The sequence below is a fragment of the Anopheles aquasalis genome, chromosome 3 (genome assembly GCF_943734665.1).
Source record: "Anopheles aquasalis chromosome 3, idAnoAquaMG_Q_19, whole genome shotgun sequence".
In the NCBI taxonomy this organism is placed as follows: Eukaryota; Metazoa; Arthropoda; class Insecta; order Diptera; family Culicidae; genus Anopheles; species Anopheles aquasalis.
In genome coordinates this window covers 38896132-38921563 of record NC_064878.1, presented here as the reverse complement: position 1 = coordinate 38921563, position 25432 = coordinate 38896132, and the positions used below count along the sequence as shown (strand labels likewise).

The window sequence follows — 25432 nt, the reverse complement described above, 5'->3', positions numbered from 1 at the left end:
CTCTCACCCGTTTCGCAGTGCGTTTGGCCCAATGAGCTTTTGTATATCCTAGTACATATAAAGTGTGTCTGTGTATAAAGGTTGTATATAGGCGCGTTTGAGGGACTAAAAACTGGTCAGATGAGTTGCCTCCTTGCCATCCATTTCCTTACTTTCTCGTCTCTAGCTTCCCATTTCGTTCTCACTCTTCCCTTATCCTAGCTGTCTGTGTCTAGTTAGTAACTTCTGCTGCCTGCTCGATCGGTCCACCGTTCCGTACGGTTGTTGTTGTCCGGCTGTGAGATGAGTCTCTGCTGCTGTTTTTTTGGTTGGTCCCCTGGACGCTCTAAACCCCCCCGGAAGGAGCATCCGTCCCTTCTTAATCTAACCGTGCGTACCGGGGCACGATATCGTTCTTGATCCAGAACAGGCAGTTATCGGTGTTGTAGGTCGGCAGTGCGTCCTGACCGATGTCTAGTAGCTTTTTCCGCAGCTCGTGCTTGATCTCACCGTGCGACACGTAGTGGTAGAACAGCTGCTGGATAGCGGCCACGTAGCGTCGCTGCTCCGGCGTCTTCGGCTCGTACCGTCCCAGGATGGCCTGGATGTCCGAGTCGACATCGGCGATCCCAAGCTCACCACCCGTCTGCGACACAACGTAAAACTGTGAGCTCGGTAGCTTCTGCGTGACCGTCAGCAGTGGGCAGATCGTACGGATGTCCGAAATCATCGCCACCAAACCCTGGTAGGTGGCATTGTACCGTCGCAATACTTCCTCCGTCAATCCCAGCTGCCCGATGACACTCTCGTTCACGTGTTTCGTCACCAGCTCCGGAGTCCACTCGCTGTACTTGAGCTGCAGCTTCGTGTTGTGTGCCTCGTGTATCGTCGATCCGATCACGTACCGTACGTTGGTCGAAACGTCCGTGCTCCACACATCGGCCGGATGCTGCTGCAGGATGTCTCCGTCCAGTACGAGCCACTCGTGACTGGCAGCACCACCGGCACCAGTACCGTTGCCATTCTGCTGCTGCTGCTCGCTAACCGTCGGCAGATCGGGGAAGGTACGGCGCCAAACATCCGGCACGGCATCCAGAATCTCTTCGTCCTCCTTCTCCAGCAGACAGTCGGCGGTTGTGCAGCGGATCTTGTTCACGTAGAGTGCATTCTCCTTCTCCGAGTCAGCCAACGGTTTGCCGGGGAAAATCGAAGCACCTGAGGACACCCAGGCACGTGCGAACAGCTTCGAGGTTTTGTTCGAAGAAGCGAGCGCCGTAACCAGCGTACCACCGGCACGATGACCGAACAGTGTGACCGATTTGGGATCGCCACCAAAGTGCGGAATGTTGAGCTGAATCCACTTGAGCGCCGCAATCAGATCCGTCAGACCGTAGTTACCGGAGGTCGGTGGATGGACACGCTTGGTCAGTTGCTCCACTGCCAGGAATCCGAACACATTCAACCGGAAGTTCGGGCGCACAAAAATCACATCACGGGACCGGGCATATCGTGTCGAGGGGCGCAGTTTACCGGGAGAATCCCCAGTGAAGGACTCGGCTCCGATCAGTACAACGACGGGCAGTGGATTATCGTAACGGACATGCGGCGTAATGACTTCGAGCGTCAAGCAGTCCTCAGCACCATCCACCTTCCCATCGGCATAGAACTGCCAACAGACCGGGGTCGAGTTGTGTGCCTTCAGCGTCCCATTCCAACAGTGCTCGATGCTTTCGATCGGTTGTGCCGGTTTCCAACGATTCTCGCCCGTCGGTGGCACCGCATACGGGATACCCCGGAAAGCGAACGAACCATCCTCCAGAATACCCTCTACGCGGCCACACGTGGTTACCGTTTCGATGTACTTGCCATCACGGACCGGCGCAGTAATCGGTTCACCTTTTCCGATGAACGTAAAGGCCACGATCAGTGCCACGAGGACAACGAAGATCGCAATCCCCGCAATGATGGCAATATCATCTGTAACAGAAGAGAAAAAAGAAGGATAATGATGTTTCTATCACTCGGAAGTGGTTTCTGAGGATCATACTCCCAGGTTTACGATCAACTTACCAACGGAACACCGGTACCCCTGAATTCGCTGCAACATACTGCGCTCCTGGGCATCCTCTTCCGCTTCGGCCGCTTTATCCTTTGCTTCCTTGTCGTCCGGTTTCACCAGCGTCTCACCATCGGTACCGTTGGCCCCGGTCTTGGCACCATCCACACCATCCTTTGTTTCCGTATCTTTCAGCGAATCGTCCAACGTTTCCATCGAGGCCAGTCCGGCTCGGTTCTTCGGTGTTTTGCCCAGTTCAATATCATCATCCGGTTCTCCGTTCGCAACCGGTTTAAACCGTTTCGGGATGATACTGGCCAGTGGAACACGGAGAGCATCCAGGAGGCCTCGCTTCGGTACCGGAGCTTCCTCGGTGCCAGCTTCTGCGGTGGCTTCCGGTTTCTTCGTTTCCGCATCGGCATCACCCTCGACGCTCGGTTTGTCCGTTGCTTCCGCCGTCACTTCATCCTTCTCCTCTTCCTCCGGGCCATCGGTTCCCTTTGGGCCAGCTTCGACATCATCCTGCCCCGCACTGGCCACCGGCTTCTTGGCGAATGGATTGCGTAGCTTTAGGTTCGCGAAAAATCCACCGGTACGCTTTGGTTTCTCCTCCGTTGTGCCCTTTGTCTCACCACCATCGGCACCCTTCTCCGTGCCCTGGTCTGCTCCATTTTCGCCACCCTTCTCCAGCAGCTCGTTATCGGCACCGTCCGCTTCCTTCGTCTTCTCTTTGTTCTTGTTGAAGAAACCGGGCAGCTTGAACGCACCGGCCGGTACCTTTTTCGGTTTTACCTCACGCTCCTCCGCTTGTACCTTGTTCGGTTTGTCCGATTTCGGTTCATCCGAACCGGTGGTTTCTTTCGGTGGTTGCTCTCCATTCTGACCGTCCTTGTCCTTTGCTTCCGGCAAATTGACAATCTCCTCGCCACCATCCTTCTCGGCCACGTTCTCGGTGCTCTTGTTCTTCCTGCCAGCAGCACCGGTCGCAGCACTGTCCTCGCCGAGTAGTTTCTCCGTTTCCTTCGACTCTACCTCGGGGCCATCGTTGGTTGTCGTTTGCGGTGTTTCCGGCTTCTCGCCCGATCCACCGTTTGTTGTTGCCGCCGTCGGCGTTGTCTCCTTCTCGTCGGTTTCACCCATGCTGTTGCCGCTGCTACTAGTACTGGCGGTTGATCGCTAATCACTGCGTCCTAGGGAGAGGGAAGAGGGGCGAAAAGACAAGTAATTCAATTAGCAATCTGCGTACATCAAGAGTTCGAGGGTAGTGTAAGAGAAGTGCTGCGCCCGAGGGGAGGAATTTTGCTTTTTACGATCCACGCATTAGCCAGGGAGGGGCTACGGTGGTACTGCTGGCATAGGATAGAGGGCTTATCTAGTGGCTGAACTAGCACAATCCATCTGTGACATCCGCCATCCGTACCGCTGTCAACCGGGTGTGTGGAGCCAATTATTCGAGGCATTGCGCCCGATTAGAAAGGTGTATTTGCACCGAGATCAGGTTCAGTGCTTGGGAAGAAGTGGAGGATTAGTTGCAGTTTCACCACGCCGAGATCACGGCCATATACGCGGTGGCCATGCACTCTCTTCAGCATAACGGACGAGAGCGTCCGGATCGAGAGCTTCTTGATGAGCTTGTCGGTGAAGTAGGTAGCTTCTGGTACAAACGGCAGCATTCGCCTCCATTCGCCGTACTCGTAATTATTCGCTCCACATTCTGTGGCCCCGTGTATGTGACCCAGATAGGCGGAACCCGGCGAGACTTGCACACGGGACGTGCATTCTTGCCAGCCAGCCAGCCAACCAGCCGACATTCCCTGGCGTTCGAAGGTGGTTTTTCTTATCCTAGCTGTGGAACACCTTTTTTGTGCCGGCACAAGCGGTACCAGCGGTGAACACCGGGAACACCGAACGCACCGGACAGCACCATTTACGGATGGATCTCTCAATTTGTGGCTCATCGATCGATAGCGATGCGAGCGCCCGCCGAGATCGATCGGAAGGAAAAAGCTCGTTTATAGCCAATCATCCATTACGGCCGGGAAGGGAAAGGATGGTTATGCAAACCTTGCACAAAACCCCCCAAACCCCGGAGATCCATGGAGGAGAAAGTGCAGCCAACTGCAGGGGCCACCAGGGTGGTGAAATAAACGCGGTCATTCGGTTAATATGGCAAGGTAATTAAGGCGCCAGGGTGCGCATCATCAGCGATCGTCTTCGGTACCACGTAGATCATCAGCCTGTAAGCCGTTTCGCGATCGCACGCGCAGACAAAGTGGTTCGCAAACTCTGCGGCCCGGTGGGGATAAACTGTCTGTTCCGGGGTGGAGAAGTATTTTCGATAATTGTAGCCAGGAACTGTGCCGTTTGGGCATGTTGGTCCAGAGCGAGCAAGCTTAAGAGATTCTTCAAACAATTTCCAGACAATTTCGGGAGTTTTACTCCAGGAATCTGGAAGAATGGTCCCGAAATTGGACACACAACCACGAACTAAAACGAAGTGAAGAGTGGTTCCCGTTTGATCATGCCGGTACCGTGATAGCAATCAGATTAACTTCTGCTACGGGCAGACCTAGAGGGTCCACTGACGAGAGGGAATGCCACCTCCTCTCTTGACCGACCGGCTGGAGTGCATGAGTAATCCGATCGCCCTGGCGCTGGTTGCACCCGACCGTGCTATTATGTTTTAATTAAAGCAAACAGCAGCAGTACCAGGCAAGTGTCGCCAGGCGATCTGCAGCGCAACATACTGACCACACATCAATGGACACCGGTGTCTGGTTTGGTGGTTCCGACCAACAAAGGACACTCAATTAGTTCCCCGAGACCTCCTCGGCACAACGATGGATTGATATTGACGCCCTGTTGCCCATCCCAGGGACAGTTCAATTAGATTACAATCGACCGTTCTCACGGGATGCAGCATGATGTTGGTAGCATGCTGCCAGCAAAGCTCTGTCACTGCTGAGAGTGTGAATTGTCGTTCAGTTTCCGGGAAATGTGTGTGGCACATCGTGGATGAGTCACTCATCCAGAGTACCATGTCGAGCATTGTCAACATCAACTACCGAACGTAATAGAAACAATGAACACATAAAGTCTAGCTCCGGATGGATGTGAAATGAGGCCTCTTTGAGGTGGAGTATGACCCAGAAAGCACGCCAGTTAATCACGTCACGGCATCAGCAGAGTTCTTGCAGAGGTTAGCAGCTGAAGCAGTAGCACTAACTGACTATTGTTGGTTGTTGGTCTGCTTTTTGTTTGTTTGTTGCCGCTAGAGTTCGGCGAATCTTGGCCGGGCACTTAAGTTTGTTTCAACCCAACAATTGTTCAGTTGTTTCTCAAAACTTTTTGATCGTTTTCACAAGAACGTCATAAAGTCTCGGAGGAGGTCAAGAAGCATTAGAAGGTATGTACGGAGGGGGCATTTACTCGCAATGTCCTCCCCCCGGTAGTAAAGTACGAGATGGTGACGTCTCGAAAAACATAAAAAGCCTCTTTCATCTTTCGTTTTCCCCTTCTTGCCATCACCGCCCTTCGGTTGCGTTCTAGTTCCGTGTTTTAATACTTTTTATGACACTCCGAAATGGTGATCTCGCGCAGCGCAGTCTCCGGTGTGTGGCCCCCGGGGCACGCAAAGTTCTCAAAAACCGGAGCGAGCGAGCGGGCGACCGAGAGATCAAACTCCACTCGGTCTCCAGACGGACTGATACGATCGCGACAACACCACAACGATCCCTTCCTTCTGTGGAGGCGACTGAAGCAACGAACGGTGCGTGCGTGCGTGCGTGTGGTAGAGCCTGAAGCGATCAGCATAAAAAATCAATTAAAACAGATCTTATGCTTCGTACCAGCGCACGGAATCAACACCACCATTCGAAAGGGCCCGGGGGTTCTGTAACTTTCCTTTCCCTTTTTTTCCGTTTTCCTTACTTTCCCCACGCGATCTCTCTGTTCGTGCTCTTCGAACGCACGCAATGCGACATCGGAATGGGCGACATCCTGTGGACTTCTTGTGGAAGGACAACACAACAACGCCCAGAGCCAAGCCAAGTGAGATGATTTGTTTCATTAATGTTGTTATTGCTGGTGGTCGCCGTATGCCGTATACCCCTCAAAAGGCAACGCGTCCAACCAGAGCCAGAGAAACACGATGAAGAACGAAAAGCTATTTTGTGTTTAATTTAGTTTCAGTTCCTTCGTGCGATCGGAAAGGAGGAAATTGTGGGTTTTCGGTTGGTACAATTTATGATTTAAAGAGCCCGGAGAGAGAGAGAGAACGATGCGGTTGCTGCTGCTGCTGCTGCTAATGATGGGTGTTGCTTGGTGTGGTGGATTTAGTGGTGAAGGTTCTGTGAAGCGTCGTTGAATATCGAAAGGACGCGCACACACATCCGTGGGACGCAATTTATGATCCTTCGGTTACGGTGAACCGAACGCTGCTGTCCACGCGGCTCTTCTCTTCCCTTTGCTGTTGCTGCTGAGCTTGAGATATGACCGCGCACGCTTTTTCTTCAAACCCAAAGAGGAGACGAGAGTGAGATAGAGTGTGAACGACATAAACAAACATTCGATCCGATCACGTCCCTCGCACCGATCCTTGTTTGACCACACGGACCGACGGCGACCCACGAAAAAAAAAGGGTTTTTCTTTTCGTTTGATTTTTACTCCTTCTTAGGGGCCGTCACATGCCAAGAAATGTTTGGTAAAGAACATGCTTTTATTGGTTTTTATTGGTTGGCCTGGTGTTTGGTTGGATTTTCGATTGGTGGACTTTCCGTGTCCATTCTTCCAGCCTCGCAGCCAGTGAGTGCGGCAGGAAGTGCGTTTTCACATTCACGGAACCGGATAACGCGGAAAACAATCAAGCGGCAATTAAAGCTTCGCACACATGTGATGGAAGTCACACGGGCGGCACGGTCTGTCGTGTAATTTCCGGAAATGGAAATGCTTTTTTTTTTGGAATCAATGTCCATTCGCTTGTGTAAAGCTCTTCTCCTCCATTGGAGAACCGGAACTGCACTTGCTGTCACCGGATTCATTGACGCTTCCCTTTTACTTCTTCTTGACTTCTTGTCGCTCGATCGATCCGGTTCCGCTACACACCACAGACCGACCAAACCGGAAGCACACCTGTTTTGGGGTGGAGACTGTTGCTGCTGGTTGCTGCCCTTCTCATCGATTGACCATAAATGTCGACCGGCGTGATGACGATGACGTCGTGGGGTGTTGTGTCTGTTAGCCCCATTCTAATCAACCACCGGCCAGAAGTGCCAGTGCAGAGTGTGATGCTCTGCCATCAATCAGCCACAACGTGACTGAAGCTTCTGAATCGTGAAGAGCACGCCACGAGTAGAATGAGCCTCACGGGCGGTTGATGGCATAATTTATGGACCTCCCCATTGGTAGCTCTCGTGCCACGATCTAATCGTCGGTTGGAATCACTTCCTATACGATTCCTACCGCGCGATATTGTGGATAACCTTAATTACCCTTGGGGTGCAGCAACCGCGATGGAGCGATGGTGGATTGAATGTGGTGTCACCCTCGCTCTCGCGTGCCGCTAACACTCAGGCAGCTGGCTGCTGCACTTGGTTCTTGTCACTTTGCGTGGGGAGAGACGATCGTGCCCCGGGGCTCGATCCCCTCCATAAGAGATAGCAACGGTTGGTGGGGATTTTCTGTTTATTTTCATATGTCTCACTGTCTCCACAATTGATGGGGTCCGACGGGGTTTGAAGAAGTGTGTGCGGAGAAATTGTGTGAAGATGTGTGAAGAGAAACTTAACATGCACCTCCCGTCACCGCACGAGATCGCACGAGAAATGGTTAAGAAAGTCACACACAGAGACACAATAGGAAGCAGGGGGGGCTCGTAAATAATGCTACAGTGACTTCTGCCCGACATCTCAATTCCAACGATGTTGCTGAGGGTGTGGTAAAGGAGCATCAAGCGCCAGCAGAGCATCGGTCCAACCGCCCGGAAACTACTACTGGAATGCACTCAGGCCAGTGTACGGGTCAGCGCATTGCTCGCATAACTGGGCATGGAGTCGTGGCTGCCCGATTGAGAATGGAAATGGGCTGACGCACAGAATAACAATCCAACAAACTTGACATCCGCCCGCCATCTATAAATGGAGTCAAATGAGTTGGCTCGAAGAAATTATCTAAACGAGACGCTAATGGTGTACGATCGCGATCGGATTGGAGGGTGCGAGAGGAAATATTACTTCACCATCGTAGGGCTTGACGTTATGGAGGAAGGTGTCAGTATACGGATTTATCATGTTATTAGGTAAGTTTGCCAGTTGAAACATTCAGTCAGTGTATCGTCGTAGGTTTGTTATTTATTGTTATAAGGGGTTGGTCATTTATAGAAACTTGATATTAAATTATCTACTTTTCTGCTATCATATCAACATTAACAATTCTTGAGATTGATTCTATGTTGAGAACCATGATCGTAGTAGCTATTTCATATCCTTTATCCTCCAGAAGGAGAAAACTACTACCTTTTCTCCTTTTTTATAACAAAATGACAATTAATATGGACACATCAAAGTGACAAATGACGCAAGAAAGATTAAAATATACGAAACAGTACGAATGAAAAGTGGAAAATACACTTCATTATTTCAATATTGCATAAAGAATCTTTAGCAAACCTAATCAATAAAGACCAAATTTATGTATGAGCTGTTAATAATTTGATTCAATATTTTTTACTTGGATCTCGCTTGGATCTCTACCTATATTTTTGACGTTCTGTTGTCAAAAGAACATTTAATTCTTTGGAATTAATAATAGGATTTCGAACCCGAACAAACCTTAATTCGAGGCCACAAAAAAAATGAACAAACCAGTCACAAAATGAAGTAAAACGAGGCCACTAATAAAGACAAACAGTAAAACACCCCACCGAAAAAAGGCAACTCCTCCAACGACCAGCAACCACTTCCGTTCCCGTCAGGTGCAAAAGCGTCGGTGGCACTTCATTTGCCTCACTCGACACAAGGTAGTGGCGTCTCTGTGTTGATGGGCGTGCTGATGCGTGCGATCCTACCATATACGCTTCCGCCGCTGCTAACGAACCATGCATGCATGTATACCACCCCCCCTGCCTGGGTCTGGTTCACATTCATCATCCCCCCCCCCCCCCCCCCCACTAGAACCGGCTGGTAATCGATCCTTATGAACCACCCGGCCTGAGTCCTTATCGAATTTCAGCGCCGCATACGCTTTATTTACTTTACAGTTCTTTTGTGTTCCTGGAGTACCACGCGTAACGGCACCAAGGGGACCCCCGGGGGGACGGTAAGCGATTACAAGTCCATACTCGACGAAATGACGAAAGTACCCTGCAAGGCCAGACCAGAAGGAGGCTTCATTGGCCGCACAAAGCCACCGAAAGCCACCGCACGCCTGCTACGCAATCACTTCCGATCCCAACGATTCCCTGCCACGTCGATGCCATGTCGATGAGTGCGTGAGCTAATAAGTCGGCTTTTTAAGTGGCAAACTTCATAAAACAAAAGCACTCCCTCTCCTCCCTGGAGCTGGAGTGTGAAATATGATCTTGTGTCAGCGCGCCCCAAACGATGGCGGCGGCCGAGGCCGGACCGAGCCTCCTTCTTGATCCTGGATGTAATGGAGCGTCGTTAGGAGGGTACGGGTACGGTGCGCTTGTAAGGTTTTGCTGCTCCTGCCGGCTGGCCAGTTCTGGTGACACCATATTCGCTCACCTCCGTGCAGCGCCACACCGTGGGCTTTCACTTTTCAACAAATTAGATCTCATTAAATGGCTTTTCACCACATGGCACCGACGTGCGCCGCTTCGGAGGGTGTCGAACAGTCGACAGACCAACAAACAAGAGCGAAGGTGAGGAGGATCCATTACAGAACGTGTTAGGTTAGGTGAACGCACAGGAATAGACTTGTTAACTGATGGAGGAACCACAACAACTCATCGCTCATCGATGGACCAACTCTATTTCTGTGTTGTCCAATTCTGCCAGCTGTTCTTTCCTGCAACCAGGTCCAGACTAGAACACGACCGACATCAGAGTAATCGGTTATGCTTAACCGGTTGGAACGAAGCAGTATCGACTTGGGATCGAATCGGAAGATCCCAGACTCATGAAGCTCAGAATTCTTGTATCTTCGAACTCCGGAGATTCTTCCCCGTGTTCCGGACAATGTTTTGGAGATGCGCACGCAGACTGTTCTGGTTAGTATCCGTCGACACCTTTCCACAAACAGTGCCACGGTGGTGGACGGTGTGTCACGCCATTAACCAGACGCCCAAAGCACTGTGTCTCGACGCTCGACGGCTGATTAGCTCGAGCGACACAGAGGCGCAGAGATGATGAAAATAAAATCCGGATCTTTGTTTACTCTCTATCGCTCCACGGACGTCGCTGCGCTTCTGTTGCTTCTAGTGCCCAGACGGGCCGAGTCTAGGTTCCGGGAAATCTTCGACAATGATTCATGATCAGGCACCACCACGGCATCGCTGGGTGTAGAGCATTGACTTGGTTCACGGCTAGCCGAGCCGCCTGTACCAGCCCTGAAACTGACGCCAACGATCTCTGACGCCCGCATCATGTCGTGGTGTGTATTGCGCGCGGTGGCTCCAGTCCAGCTTCTGGAGAAGGTAACGCAGGGGGAGGGGGGAAAGGGCAATAAAAATACTCAAAGAAAAACGGTGGCCCATGCCCCTGGGGCCATGCCAGTTAATCGGTCCGGCGGCATTCGAGTAAACGAAACGTGGAAGCCCATTTGGAGGTCATGGGCCGAGCCCGAGGAGTGTGAAGGGCGCTCGCGGCCGTCGACCACAAGTGCAGCGTACGATTGCAGCAATCAAATGCAATCAGATATCAAAGTGATAGTAGTACTCACTCACTCGGAGAATATTAAAATTTATTACCCATCAACTGACACGCCCTGCCTGCCTGCCTGGATCATCCATGCCCCCCCGGGGCACCGGCATCTGGTTCAATCTGGTGGGGTGTTCCTCCGTTGCATAGGATCTACTGGTCTCGCTGGCTTGCTGGATGGCTGGCTGGAGACTGGCGATTAACGGAATGGATGCTCCTGTACGTACGCGCGAGGACGAATGGTGAGAAGGTAATTGGCATCACATGTCTCGCTCGCTCACTCGCGGTGGAGGAAATTGGACAGAGGCCTGAGGGGCCTGAGGGGCTACTTCAAAGGGAACCAAGAAGCTGCTTCCATTTCTACACTTGAACTGAATCAGCTTAAGAGAGCAAGAGCTTAGCCGGTCTGCTTCTTCTTCTGCTTCTTCTTCTTCTTCCGACAACACTGGATGCCAACGACCACCACCAGCACCATCACCACAATGGTCAATGCACAAGTTCAAGAAACATCCGGCCGGTCCCGTAAATTGAATTTTATTAGCATCAACAGCTCCACCGTCTTAGCCGTGCCACACATGTGCCTACTGCCCCCGGGTGTTTAACTTAGGGCCGCCGAGGGCGGGCAAAGCCTCTCGCCCTTTCCCTGCGGATCGGGATCATTTTCCGCCAGCCGCCGAGCCAACAGCTTCCCATTCATTCCGTTTCCTGTTCGCCATAGTCGGACGGCGACGATGATGACGATTTGCATTTTGCCCTTTTTTTGATGGTGGACCGAAAACCCGATGCTGGAAGCTGTCCGGACACACAAAAGACCTGGTGGCAACAATGGGCCCGTGGGGCTTGACAGAAGAAGCATAATCAAATAAGCCTGTGCACAAGCTGGTCGGTATCGCGGCTAGGCATTAATGTTGGCGGGAGGAATTTCATAGAAGGCCGCCATACTGTCTTCAGGGAGCGCATTGGATCGTTTGGGAGAGACGGAGGCGTTTTTTTGTTCAGCGTTTTTGCTAAATTGAACATTCCGTGACGAACATTTGGATGCTCAATTTGTCATCCCTTCTGATAGCGGTACATCTTCATCATGAGAGGAGGGAGAACGAGAGAGAGGTGAAGGTGTTGCAGCAAGTGATAGCAGGAACGTTACTGTTACTGGATAATCAGAGAAGACATCGATGGTGAAGGGAATTGCCAACGAAAAGTAGTTCGCCATTGGTGTTAAAATGAGTTTGGTTCTTGATTTCTAAAAGTAGCTATTAATTTAAGGTTAAGTTAGAGTTACAGCAACAAACCTCATACTTTATCAAACGAGTCATTATTCGCCGTAAAAAAGGAAATAAACTAGCAAAGCTGCCATAAAGTGGAGACCGGGTCCATTACCAGTCTGTAAGTAGAAGTAAAACCCGGATTTCAATCATCGAAAAGCGATCGCCCATTTTGCTTCATCATTCTAAATCACTACCTAGTACATCGTTCAAACAGAGAAACGATTGCGTTGTGCATGTGTTTCAATTCAGGAAACTCCAAAAGGCACCCCCCTGGGGACCTTTTCTCTATCCATTTCCACACAACGAATACTTCTCGTCGGTTCGGAGCGAGCCGCGCTAAAGGCCATTTAAATCATTCCTGAACAATCCCGGCGGAGGGGCGGCGGAAGTGCGCATGGCCCAAGCGAAGGAAAGTCCGTTAAAAAACATTTCATCCGGGACGATAATATGTTGTAATGATGCTCTCTATGCACGCCGCACAGACCGCACATTCGTCACCATACGCGGTGTACGAGTCGCGTTCGGTCTGTGGCTTCATATGCGGTGCGCCTTGTCGTTTGTGTCGCTTGCTTGGTGTTTTCCAATTTTCCGTTTTTTTTCTCCGGGACCGCACCGCGAAGAGAAGGGTGGTTTTACCATAAAGCGCTGGCTGAAAGAGACCCCGAAAGCGAATGCGTGCGCCGCGTAGCGCGTATTGTTCTGGAGAGCTAAACATTGTAATTATGTTTTAATAGCGCTACGCTAGGGGTCCCGGCTAACGTAGAGAGAGTGTTGGCGTCGTGCATTTTATTTCTTTTTTTTTGGTCTGCGTTTGGTGTGTCACATTCGGTGGAATGGTGGAGGGATCTGAGCGCGAGGAATCTGTTCCGCACGATCCTATGGGTGGATGGATTTTTTCCTCTTCTGGTTTTGATCTTTCACGGCTCTCGCGCCACTTCACGGATTGGTAACGGGGTCATTGAAACGTACAACGTCAAGAATGTTGTATGAGATCTAAGTATGCTTCATACGCGATACGAGCCTGTGGTTGATCGGAGCTTAACACGCTGTGTCTCTTTGTTATCAAATGCAGAAAAATGAGTAAAGATAAACAATTAAACTTTTTTAGCATTTCATTTAATTTTTCAATTAATAAACGACCAGCGCCAGGAGGCAAACATGCAGTAGCCCGTCCTGATCCGTTACTGATCTGCATCCCAGAAGTAGTGTTTAGCACCCGCAACACTACACCCGAACCCAGCGAAAGAGAAGCATTTAAATCTTTTTAAACAACAACAATAAAATATGAAACACTCACTCCCTCCATCCACCGGACGCCAGCCCGACAAAACGACAAAAAGACAAAAAGAGGCGGAATAGAATGTAAAATTAAATCCGTACGCCGGCCACGACCGCGCGTAGCGTAGCGCATACAGCGAGTCGCTCTGCTATGCTGGAGGATGCTCGCCAGCTCCCGGCAATTATCCGGCCAACTGTGGCCATTTATTTCCACACTTTTTTTTCTCTCCCCCTCCATACCCTCTCTCACGCACAACCTGGAGGGGGGGGGGGGGGGGAGTCCACAGAACCACCGCCCCATTCCCCATCCTCTTTTTTTCTCGGTTCGATGGCGAGGCACACACGTGTTCGCCGTGCCGTTAAAGCGAGCGAGAGATTTTTTGTTCTCGCTTTTTTTTATGTTGTTTTTCGTGGTTTCTTTTTCCATTCCCCAACATACGCAGATGGTGCTGGCCCTTGTTTTTCGGTTGCTATCTACCACCTATCTGGAGTAACAGAGCCAACAGCATCGAGAGCATCGCAGGCCGCACGCGACCCGCGTTTTTTTTACATATCCGTGTGGATAATGGGAGGGGGTCGGCCTGGTGCTGGAGAACTCGATGAAGCTTCAAACGGGAGGAAGAAGAAGAAGAGTGAGAGCATAATCACACCCTCTCGCAACACCCACCTCGATCTCCGCAGCGCGACCGTTGAGCCGCAGAGAGGTTTGGGTAACGAGTGAACGATCGAACTTCCTCTCCTCCTCTTGGCCACTGCCATAATGACATGGTTCAGTTTCATAATCTATCCAATCGGACGGACTCGGGGGTTCTCTCTCCAATCACGGTACAGTGGGCCAGTGGCGTTGACGGACTTGGAAACAAAATAATTGTTTTTCTCCATTTAAGTGTTGTTGCCGTTTTGGAGACGCGGAAGGGGGAAATCGGAAAACGGAAAACGTCTGACCAACAACACGCTCAGAAAGGCCTTACCTTTGTCCTGTCTATCCGCCGTTCAGCGCTGACGTAGCGTAGGAGCCTAGACCGTTCCGTAACGGTTTTACCGGAGTTCGATGCTTGGGGTATTCTCTGTGTACTACTACCAGAGTCCGTGCCACTAGCAAACGGTTCCACTACAAGCACATCAACGAAGGGATTCTGTAAATGTTAAATTGAAAGTTTAACTCTAATTAGTCTGGCATAGAATTTAGAGGGTATCGTGGAGGTTGGATATTGCTTTTTTATGTAAATTATGAAACAAACGGAAACATATGATTTCCACAGTGAGCAGGATGAATTAACGATCCGCATGTTTGTCTGTTTTAATTGGACTTTTGCGTATAAATCTTTTCAATTTATGCCGAAAAGCTGAATCATAAATAGCTGCTACAATCTAGTACAAGTACTGATTGCCAACCTGACAAACAAACGATAAAAGGTAGCATATCGCGTGCCACTACTGCATCGCGATGCCTCGAATGATTGAACTCCATTTGGATTCGTTTTGTTTTTGCACATTGCTTTCGGGGGTGTTTAAGTCACCCACCAAACACGGCACAGCCAATGCTAATGTTGCCAATCTGTCTGGCCACAGTCGCTCACTAGGCCACACAAATGGACCACACGATTTTGCCGGTACCAGGACACCAGGACCACCACGGGTGAAAAATAATGTTTCAATTCCACTGCCTCAAAATGTCTGTGTGGCAGAAAAACATTATGATGAGAAATGTATTGTTTGAATGGAAAAGGAAGAAAACTAGACATAAATAGCTTCCAGAAAGGTAGTCACGGACGGCACCGTTTTTTCGAAGGTAAAAAGCACGAGCACGCAAACCTCCGGAAGAGGTTAGTGAACCGAAAGCATATTTCTACACAAAAAAGAAACCGCACAACACCCTGTGGGCTAGCAATTTCAGGGAATATCCGGGAAGGAAGCATAAAGCGATGAGCATGACAGCAGCTCCCGGTGGTTCCGCACCAGACAAAAACACACAACCGATAGAACACGAGCGGGAATCGGTCGTGAACGAGAACCAATCTAGGTCTTTATCTTTATGCCGCCTCAACGAAGCTCAACCGTAGGCGCTGCACTCACTCGTGGTACTCCATTAACTTTGAAATCCCTTTCTGTGGACGACGGGGCCACCGGAGGCTTCCAGAGTTTGCCTCCCCCACAGGGGTTTTCCCTTCAACTCCATTCTAGTTTCCGAGTCCGGAGTCCGGTGCCCTTTTGCGAACTATCTGGCGGGACGATAAATGAGAAGCATAAGCCCAGTGAGGGTTGTCCGTGTGTTCAGCACAGACACTGGCGAACAATTAAAGACCTTCCGGGCCAACTCGGTTCATATGTGTGTCGTCAACCAGCCAGCCAGCCAACCAGCCCGGGGCCTGACCTCTTTTGCATCCGGCCTGCAACGGATTTATCGAACTTTGCAATCGGTGTGGGTACCGGGTTGCACTTTAAAGTTTTCCCCGGCAATCAAAACATTATCTATGCCAGCAGCACACCAGTAGCAGCAGCAATTTATGTTGCTCGGCTGCACAAATGCACTTCTGGTTCTGGCGCTCTGAGCGTTGGTGGAGTGCATTGTTTACGTTTTTTTCTTCGACGCGAGGAAGACCGTGGAAAACCTCAGGAAAAAAGTTAGCCAGAAGCTGGTGGAGACCAGTTGGACTTAATAAACGGTAAAACAGCGTTCAGTGGAGCGGTTTGTACTCGATGCTCACGAAGTGCAGACTGTTGTGTTTGTGTCCCTTGCCCTAGCCCTAGTTCAAAGCGTGTCCACATCGCTTTCTGGTGGATGTGTTTTCGCTCAAAAGGGCCACAAAACACCCGCTGCCACACTAATAGAAGCCATAGGAAGTTAGTCAAACAACGGCAGGAACGACGACGACGAAAACAACTACCAAACTCTGAAACTTTTGCGAGCATTTCGTGTGCCGACTCTGTCTGGGATGTTGGTCATGCTTTAAACCTTGGAACCCCCGGAATGCCGTGTAACCCTGTCCGCTCCCCCCGAAAAAGGAACAAGAGAAAAGTTAGGTTATGTTGCTGCTGTCTCCTGCCCGGTACACGGCTACGATCGAATAAACAACCGAACCGAGGGCCACCACCGGGGGTTTGGGGTCTGCTTTTGGCGCGTGGCTCTCATCCAACCGATAAGCCGAGTAGGCCCCATGTCGGAACCATATTAATGTGAGCATATCACGAACAAAAAAAAAGGTACACAATGGGGGGGGGGGGGGGTCTGGAAAGTGGAAAAACGATGCGAAGGTAAAGAAGGGGGTTCCGGTTGCAAAGCCAAGGGGCCAAGTTCAATGTGAAGAAGGTGTGCGCCTTTGCCTTTTGCGACGTAATACTGTGGGGCGTCGTCGTGCACGGCAACGCATATAAACAGCATGCCGGGTGGGTTGGTGGGTGTCTGGTACATACGATACCGTCGTCTCGCCGACCTGCAATCGATCTTCATGCTGCACACCTCGTGCAGAATCGTTTAGCGAGTGTTCTGCTGCCGCTGCTGCTTCTCTCTAATTGAACTCGATGGCACACGACGCCGGTTGGGGCCCTCTAGTATCGAGGAACACGACAATGTTGTTGATGTTGTCGGTTGTCGTTGCCAGAAGAGAGGAAGGGTTGTTCGTCGAATCCTTTCGTCGTGAATGGGAGGTGATCCAAGGGCGATCAAATAAAGTGTGCACCGTCGAACCGGAAATCCCTTCCCCTCCTCCACCATGAAACCGATGGTGGAAAATGCATTTCATTGCAACCGGCCACCCCTTAACCTTTGGAGAGGGTGGGCAGTTGAGGGTGCCGGTGAGTTTTGCCGACAAGCGACCCTAGGGAACGTCGCATTGGGTGCCACAGAAACGCAGGAGCTGCTTCACGCTTCCGTTAGCATCGAGTTGTTGGGGGTTGCTTTTTTGCATAAAGGGTGCAGCACCAGCAGCAGCAGTACCCGTACGTCACCTTTTCCAGTGAACGGTGAATGAATTGAAGGCTTCGCAGGGCTGGCAATTGCAACGATGCATCGGCCGAGCGATGAGGAGATGGAAAATAAATTAAAATTCCTCTTCCTTCGCTTCCACTTCCCGCTTCGTAAAGGACACGCATGGAAACTGACTTAAGGGCGTGTGTGATCGTTCTTTAAATGAATTGCCCCCGTGAGTGAGGTGAAGATTAGAGGGAAAAATTAAAATGGAACGTCCCCCGCAAGGAGTGAGCTGTTCGTTTACATTTCCTGCCATAATTTTGATTGACTGCAGCGATAGGCATGGTCCGTAAGGTATTTAAATGGTTCTGCAACAAAGAGGTTAATGAAGTTGATGACTGCAGTTAACGGATTACATGGAGAATTTGTGTAAAGAAACAATTATGCAGTCTCAATACGATAAAAAGGAGCAACTGACGAAGTAGATGTTAATGTTAAAAAAAAATGCTTGTAAATTCAATTCTGAGCAGGATAACTAAGAATTGTGGATTGCCTTGGTTTAGTAACTCGAAAATGACAAACTGTTTTTTTTATTTCACAGCTTCCATCGTATTCTAAAGGAGTTTCCCAACAGTTCTCGGTGGAGCTTAGGTTAATGTATGTATTCCATTCCGTATTCCTCTACGATGCAGATAAAGAAGAACCTTCTAACATATGCTTTTTATGTACCATACATTAAAAATAAATTCTAGAAAAAGTAAGGCCCTAGTTACTTATCGCTTGAATTTTTTGTCACACTCCATCGCATCCACAACTGTAGAAAACATTTAAAACCATCTTCGCATTTCATTGTTATGATAGTGTTTCAATTCTAGAACATATGAGGTATGCAACGGCAAGAGCATTAAGTGTGTCTTAAAAATCTACAAAAGATTGCTTGGAAAGACTTTATGGGATCCATAAAAGATAATCTAAAAACTATTTTAAATTTATATCCCTGGTAAACCCATTTAACAATGTTGCTAACAATTATTTTGCTTCTCGAAAACCAGAGTTTCTTGGTGTGAAACGTTATCCTGGGATTAATTTTTTTTTCCCAGAACTCATGGGGCCGCAGTCGAGTGAAATCGAATTGATCAATCAAGTAATTACCGGGTAAAAAAAGAATATGCTTTCGAACGCAGCATAAATAGAGTCATTCGAGCCGAGAAGAAAATGAGGAGAGAGCGCGAAAATCCTCACGACAATTATCGTCCCAACGCTAAATAAGCGGCGATTGCATTCCATGAGATGGCAGGGAACCCATTGACGGCGGCATCCATTCAAAAAAGATGACGAAACGCAGGACGCATTGGAACGAACGGATCCGATCGATCGATCGATCGATCGATGACTGCGGACGCGGACAGGCACTTGAGCATAAACATAAGATTGGGTTTCACGCTCTCGCCTCAGGCCGCCCCTAACAGCACCGGCAGCAGCACGTGCATCTTGTTTTCGTTGCACTCTGCGTGGCCTCTGCGCTTCGAGCGCTCTGTGGTTCCGAGCGAACTGCGCCGCGGAACGATGATGTACGAGGGGCAGCAGCAGCATTTATGAAAACATCCTTTTTCCACATCGAACACGCACACGCGCGTACATGTTGTTAACCACTGTTGTTAGCATATGTTCCGGGGGGGAGCATGGGGAGCAAAAAAAGGCCCAGAAAAACATACCCTTGGGGATGGGGAAGAGGCGAGACCGCCTAGAGCAAGTTCTAGCTCCGAGAATCTCCACTTTCACACCTTTTTGATTTTTTCTTTCTCCTAGCACACATTTTCACACAGTTTATGCTGTTGCTGCTGCCAGAGGAGGAGAGTGTGTTGCAACATGGATGTGTGGTTTGTTTCGACAAATCTTCCTCCTGCTGGCCTACCAACAGCCGATACAAATAATAAACAATCATTTGCATCGTTTGTTTTATCTCTCTCTCGCTGTCTTGCGTCTTCTTCGCCCGTTTCGTCTTCGACCTTTTGGTCCCCTGGATGACCCGTGGAATGCGTGCCGATGTCCACGATGGTGGTGTCCAGATAATGCTGGTAACACCAGCTTTAACCAGGCCCCGCAGTCCTGGGTTTTGCTGCGTTCTGTGTGGGAAAGTGTCGCTCTTTGTGTTTTCTGTGATTGCGTTGCGATGCGCCCAGCGCTTATGCTTACACAATTGTGGAACGTTTAGCCTCAGCGGTAACAAAGAAGCATCGTCACTCTGTCGTACAAATCGTATCCCATCCCATTTCGGGGACTGGGAGGAAAATGGAGGAAAAACAAAACATTAAATAAGGTCAACCACATGTGCCGTCTCCACCGGCAGTCCGTCCACTTCTTTCGAGTATTTCAGGCCTCCCACGGAAGGGCTACTGCTGGAGAATACGAGTGGATTCGCTGTTCCGTGCGTATCGTTTGGATTCAGACATGCTTTCTCTCTGTCTCGGCCACGCATTACTTCCAAATGGCCCCACTTTACACATTGGAATCAATTTTATCGAGCGATAAATGACGATTAAAATGCCGCGCGCGCAAGGGTCTCGAATTCCTCCGAGACTCCGAGTGTGCTTCTGATTTCACGCAACAAGCTCACCCCCGGAATTCGACACTTTTCCCGGACGAACGCGAATCGATTCACCCACACTTCGAACGGGGCGGGGATGAAGTTGAGTTGAGACAAATATTTGCGTTTCTTTGACTTCCTTTGGCTTCCGATTCAACTTCTACAAAGAAATTGACCGAAAAGTTCAGGTTGTATGGCGAAATATCTGGCAGCTGGATGGGATTTTCTGGTTGCAAATTTTTAGCGAAACTGGAAGTGATAAGCAACGTTCATTGCTTAATGAACACGTTCTTTGTTTGACGTCAACTTCAGAAAAAAAAACAAAGGCACGTCGCGGGCATTTTACTTATCACTCATTCGTTACTCTTCTTATCGGCTGCCCGCGTAAGCTTTACAGCGTTGCTCAAGTCCAGCTGTTCGATAGACGTCTGCCGTTTTTGGCAAGCGACAAGCGACAGCTTCAACATTGTAGCGAACTGGAGGTCCACAGATGCGTGCAGCATAAGAAAGCAGCATGCTGCCGACGACAAGGAGCACAGCGAGAAAAACATAAAAGGAGAGCAAGAAGATAGAAGGGCAACGAAAACAAACGAAAGAAACGAACGCGAAACAGCAGGGGCGAGCGAATGAACCGGGTCAGAGCAGCGCACTAGAAGCATGAAATGAAAGAGAACTGCGTAGAGCAGGAAGGATGTTGGGCAGCGCAGTTGGACCCATGGATCGTTGAAACATGTCTCAAGCTGGAGAGGAAGCTACAAGACAGTTGGATAGAAGAGAAAGAAGCCCACGGACCGATCGAACTCCATCAGCGAGTTCAGTTCAGGCGCGATAGCCGATGATAGCCAACCCGGTCGGGTTGAATGATGATCAGGTCGATAGGTCGATGTGCCTGTGTACGTGCACACGGGACACGGACCCGTCACTCGTCACACCAATCACCCCGAAACGGGGCATCATCGCCCAGGGCACAGGGCTTTCACATGTGATGTGACCATAGATGGTGCGAAAATGAAACAATCCGCGCATAGCACGGTGGAGGTCACGAGGGAATTCGCTGCTTCGAAATCGTACCTCGAATGCCCAACGGACTCGAGAAGCCCGCACGATGTCTCGATGGCGCGATGGTACATTTTGGGGGCCGCTGGAGCAAACGTACCAGCATCGATTGGATCAAAACACACATCAGATCCGATCCGATTGAACAGCCAGAACATAGAACGCCAAGGAATACCACCGGAAAGAGAACGCGGCACCGAGCACAGACCACCAGGGAGTTCCAGAAAGTGGCCAGAAAGTGAGATAATACCCACCAGAACCAGAATGTTGTTCCATTCCGTTCCACTCTGGAATTCGGCCACAAGCGCAGACCAAACGATCAAATCCTATTTCGATTTCCCGCTAGGCTGTGGGTAATTAGTTTAAAAAGATGCGGCCAGCACCTGCCGCGCGATGCCTGGTCTGGTGTTGGAGTTAATGTACTCTTCTCGGTCTTCTCGGTCTTCACAGTTCTCCCTCAGTGCTCTATCAGCTGTCCGCTGATTGCGAGAGAACCATCGCCCGCTAGAACCGTCGAGGTGGTCGGTTGTTTCCTCAACTTCTGCGCAACATCCTCTACAGGCCCCCCCCCCCTTTTCGTTGTTCCAGTCGGTCCGACGTGTAAGCACATTGTCGTTACCATTACATCATCCGGGTCCGGGAATCACATTGTGGTAACCGCCCACTGTAACCGGGTGTTTAAATGGTCCATGAAGGTTCCGCAACCCTGGACTCTCGTTGTGGACCACCACCCCGGGAATATGATCCCAAAAAGCCCGAGATTGTCCAACACCCTCCGCCCCTCCCCATTACACACTGATTGCGTATTCCAGCTATTCTCTAGTCGCTCTTCCTGTTTTTGCTTCCGAAAAAAAAAACGTGCACAGTTTTCATAACCTCACTTTTTCGGGGGCAACACGATCCAACGCTCGACGTTTGCTGCCGGCTGCGGTTTGGTGTTTGTACAAAACCAACGGAACCTCCTGTACCAGCGACCAAGGAGAGAATGGCCGAGAATACGCTGGTGGTGGGAGCTGGGAAAATTATCTTCAATACCCAGAGTGCTAGAGGAACTCAATGGATCATTGTGGAACGGAGCACCGATCAACAACATTGTGCAGATGGTTGGAGGATGGTTGGACCACCGAGCCGGGGGTACCTCCAAAAGGGCAATATTTGCTCGTAGTTACGTAATTATCGTGTTGAGCGACACGGAACACCACCACCACCACGGGCACGAATCCGCCGAAAATCGGACCCATTCCCGGGGGGCACAATGTACGGTAGAACACCAGCACACACCAGGGAGTGAGCGAGCGAGCGAGTTTGCAGTGGGGTCTAAAAAAGGTCTTTAGTGCCACTCGAATGACGACGGAACAATCGAACGGACGCCACCGCCGCCCCAGTGGTACCGCCGCCACGTTTTACGAGTCCGATTGCGATTGCGACGACCGCAGCAGGAGCGCGCCGCGATTGTGGTCCAACTAGATCACGATCATCACTTACGCCTCCTCCTCCTCCTGCTTCTCTTCCTCTCGGGGTTAATTCCGTGCACCGCGAACAATACTGTAATGGCGGTGGTGGCAGCGGCCAAACAACCAAACCAACGTACCGATGCGGCTCGGTAAACAGCGGGGTCTAGGGCACGACAGTGACTCTCGGCGACAGAATGCCCAAGTCGCCCAAGAATGCCGCCTACAACACGGTGATAGCACGACTTCGCGGGCTTCCCTACGTGAGATACTAAAGACCTTCTAGTTCGCTGCTGCTGCGACTGCTGAGACAACTCAAAATGTCGGCGATGCCCTGAGAGAGAGAGATCCGGGGCATAATTAGCTGCGGTCCGGTGTTCTAGAGCCACGGGAGGAACGGGAGAGAGAAGTCATGGGGGGGGGGGGGGAGGCAAGATCGCGCACTCAATTGGAAGCATTGAACTCAGTCCGATCCGACCTATCCGGCGATCGATCGATCGTATTGCTGTTGCAATCGTTGTGGCCATTCGAGGAATGACCGGCAGATGGCGGCTCGCAGTAGACTGTAACCACCATCTGCAGCAGCAGCAGCAGCAGCAGGAGTTGAAGTTGATTGGGGATTCGATCCGTAGAAGGGAAATTGGTTGAATTGAATTTATGTATCGGCTGATCTAATCAACCCCGACAGCTGACCTGCAAACGCACGCAGTGCCACAGCAGCACTCCATCGAACGGGGCGTTAGAACGATCGATCGCGTGGCAAAGAGTTAGAGCTCAACGTTCGCTGCCGCTTGATGATGTTCGCTCGCCTCTCATCGCAAAGCTTTTAACCTCCGCGATGATCTTCTAGAACGCTTCTAATGCTGGTCGCTCTACTCTGAAGATCGTGTTCTAACAAATGTTGCTCCAAAAGAACCTCGATCGATCACAACCAGCAGATTGGATCCCTTTTCCCCTTCACAGAAACTGTGGCGAAGTGGAGCGTCGGGAACCTTCATCATCAGCTCCATGGTTCGTTGAAGAGATTAGAGGGTTTAAAGGGTCGCCTGGGTTGCTCCAGATTCCGGACCTCATTCGGGGGGTCCATGATGATGCTGGCGACCTAACAAGCGCGACCCCACCGGGCCCAAACACGCCCAAGCCTCACTAATGAGCCCGTGATGCAGTGTGAACCAGCAGCGCCGAGGCCGAGTGGGCATTATGAAAAATGGCCAGACAGCCCCCCACCCCCTCCCGGAGGCCCGGAGCCAACGCCGGCCAAATGATTAATTTTACGATCATTATGAGCTCGCGCTCGATGACAGCTTATCGATTTCCACTTGGCCTCCCTCCCGCCATGGCAAGAAGCCAATGAAAAGAGTCGAGGGAACGTTGTTATGACCCCGACGACGACGACGACGACTCCCCGATGTGCATCAAGCCCTGGAGCTGAACAAGGGGGACGGGGGGAGCGCTTTTCGACAAATGTCCCCAGATTTTACGATTATTGGATTTAATGAGCTTCTAGGGGACAGAGCGGGGAAGAGGTAGAGGAGCGGGCTACTGTTTCAGTTCCAACGGCAGCGGCAGCGGTGGCCATCTATGGAAGAGAAAGACTTGGACTTGGATCTAATCCAAGAATCCAAAAGGGAATGTGTGGAATAGAGAGATCGAAACGAACGATACGGTGTCTCATCACTTTAGCTTCTCCAATGGCGACGGTTCCTGGAAGCATCATCACTCCCTAGTTGGTCCATGATGAATCATTGAATCCGTTGCACCAGAGCAACGGCACAACAAATGCACAACACATCATCTCGTGCCCCGGTCATGTCAGGTCCGCCCCGTGGTCAAGTGTTTTAAATGAGGGAACAAGCCATCTGAACGCATTAGCCATCGATTATGGTGATCGAAATAGGGGCGACCGAAGTAGAAGCAGTTTGTCCAAAAAGCACTCTCCCCGTGGGGAAATCGTCGTTAAAGTCATTGTTAAAGTGTACCGTAAAACAACAACCTCTTCGACCTTCGGTGGGATAAGATGACCTGGGGGGATTTAAATTTTTAATGCCAAGTTATTGGACTCCGTTCCGACGAGGAGCGATGCTGCACAGTAACTGGATGTAGGACTCGGAGCATCACACCCTTGAGGTGCCATTTATCTTTTGGACTCCACTTCTGCGAGTGAATCCCAAGCACCACCCTTATGGATCCAAGATTCTGTTAGCACGTCCGCACACCGAACCCAGAAGCCATTTACGGATCCCGTTTCGTTGATTCGTGCGGACTACCTGCCGCTACAAGGTGCCAGGCTCGCAATCTGTCCCTTTTTTCCAATGATTCTGTCTTAGGGACTGTGGCCCTCGGGGCGAGGAGCTCGTTAAATATTTAGCCGCGAATGAAAAATGGGTTTGCCATCATCGGGGGGCCCGCAGGGTGCGCGATCGCCGCGCGCTCCTTCTTCCTCTCGCGATCGTGCGTTGTTTGCGTTGCTTTCTTTTCGAGACCAGGCCGCTCTCTGGGTCCCGCAGAGCCGCTACTAATCAACCGTTCTTCGTCTCAGACCTCAGTGGCGATCAGATTTGGACATCCTTTAGATCTCATACCGGGATTCGGGGGGGGTGAACGAACTACTCCGAGGTTCTCTCGCGGTTCTATCGTGCTGTAATTCTCGCTAGGAGTCCATTTAATCATGAAGTAATGAGTGGTAATCGATACAGCCCGTCAGGAGGGACATTAATGCTAATTTCGGAAAACAGAGAGCTCAGTAACGCCTTTACATGCCACAAACTCAACCGCCCCCAGCGAAGGCGAGACATCTGTTCTTTCCGTATTAATTTAGATAGAACGAACCGTTCGGCAGTGTGCAAGTCGTCTCCGGGTGCAAGCATATCACAAGCATAAACACGCGAGAGTGCGTTTCGGTTGATTGAAGGATTATTTTTGCAAAACGGAATTTCATATTCTCGGTTCTCCGAGCTAGTCACAGAGTTTCAC

General features: G+C 50.4%; 2 protein-coding genes across 6 annotated transcripts in view; both read right to left on the bottom strand.

The window, feature by feature from the left end:
• Window positions 1–25432, bottom strand: part of LOC126578312 (regulator of G-protein signaling 20) — a 268141-nt gene that overhangs the window by 174174 nt on the left and 68535 nt on the right. The window lies entirely within an intron of this gene.
• The window catches only part of LOC126578285 (neurotactin), a 31958-nt gene that overhangs the window by 1862 nt on the left and 4664 nt on the right, over window positions 1–25432 (bottom strand). For 4 of the 5 annotated variants that reach the window (XM_050240706.1, XM_050240704.1, XM_050240705.1 and 1 more), the window contains exons 3-5: window positions 14427–14591; window positions 2050–3225; window positions 1–1956 (exon numbers count right to left, since the gene is read on the bottom strand). The exon at window positions 1–1956 is cut by the window's left edge and continues 1862 nt beyond it. In XM_050240706.1, coding sequence (XP_050096663.1) covers window positions 359–1956; window positions 2050–3175 — 2724 coding nt within the window. In that variant the 5' untranslated portion in view covers window positions 3176–3225; window positions 14427–14591 and the 3' untranslated portion in view covers window positions 1–358. The remainder of the gene's footprint in view (window positions 1957–2049; window positions 3226–14426; window positions 14592–25432) is intronic. The other variant, XM_050240707.1, reaches the window with a different exon arrangement.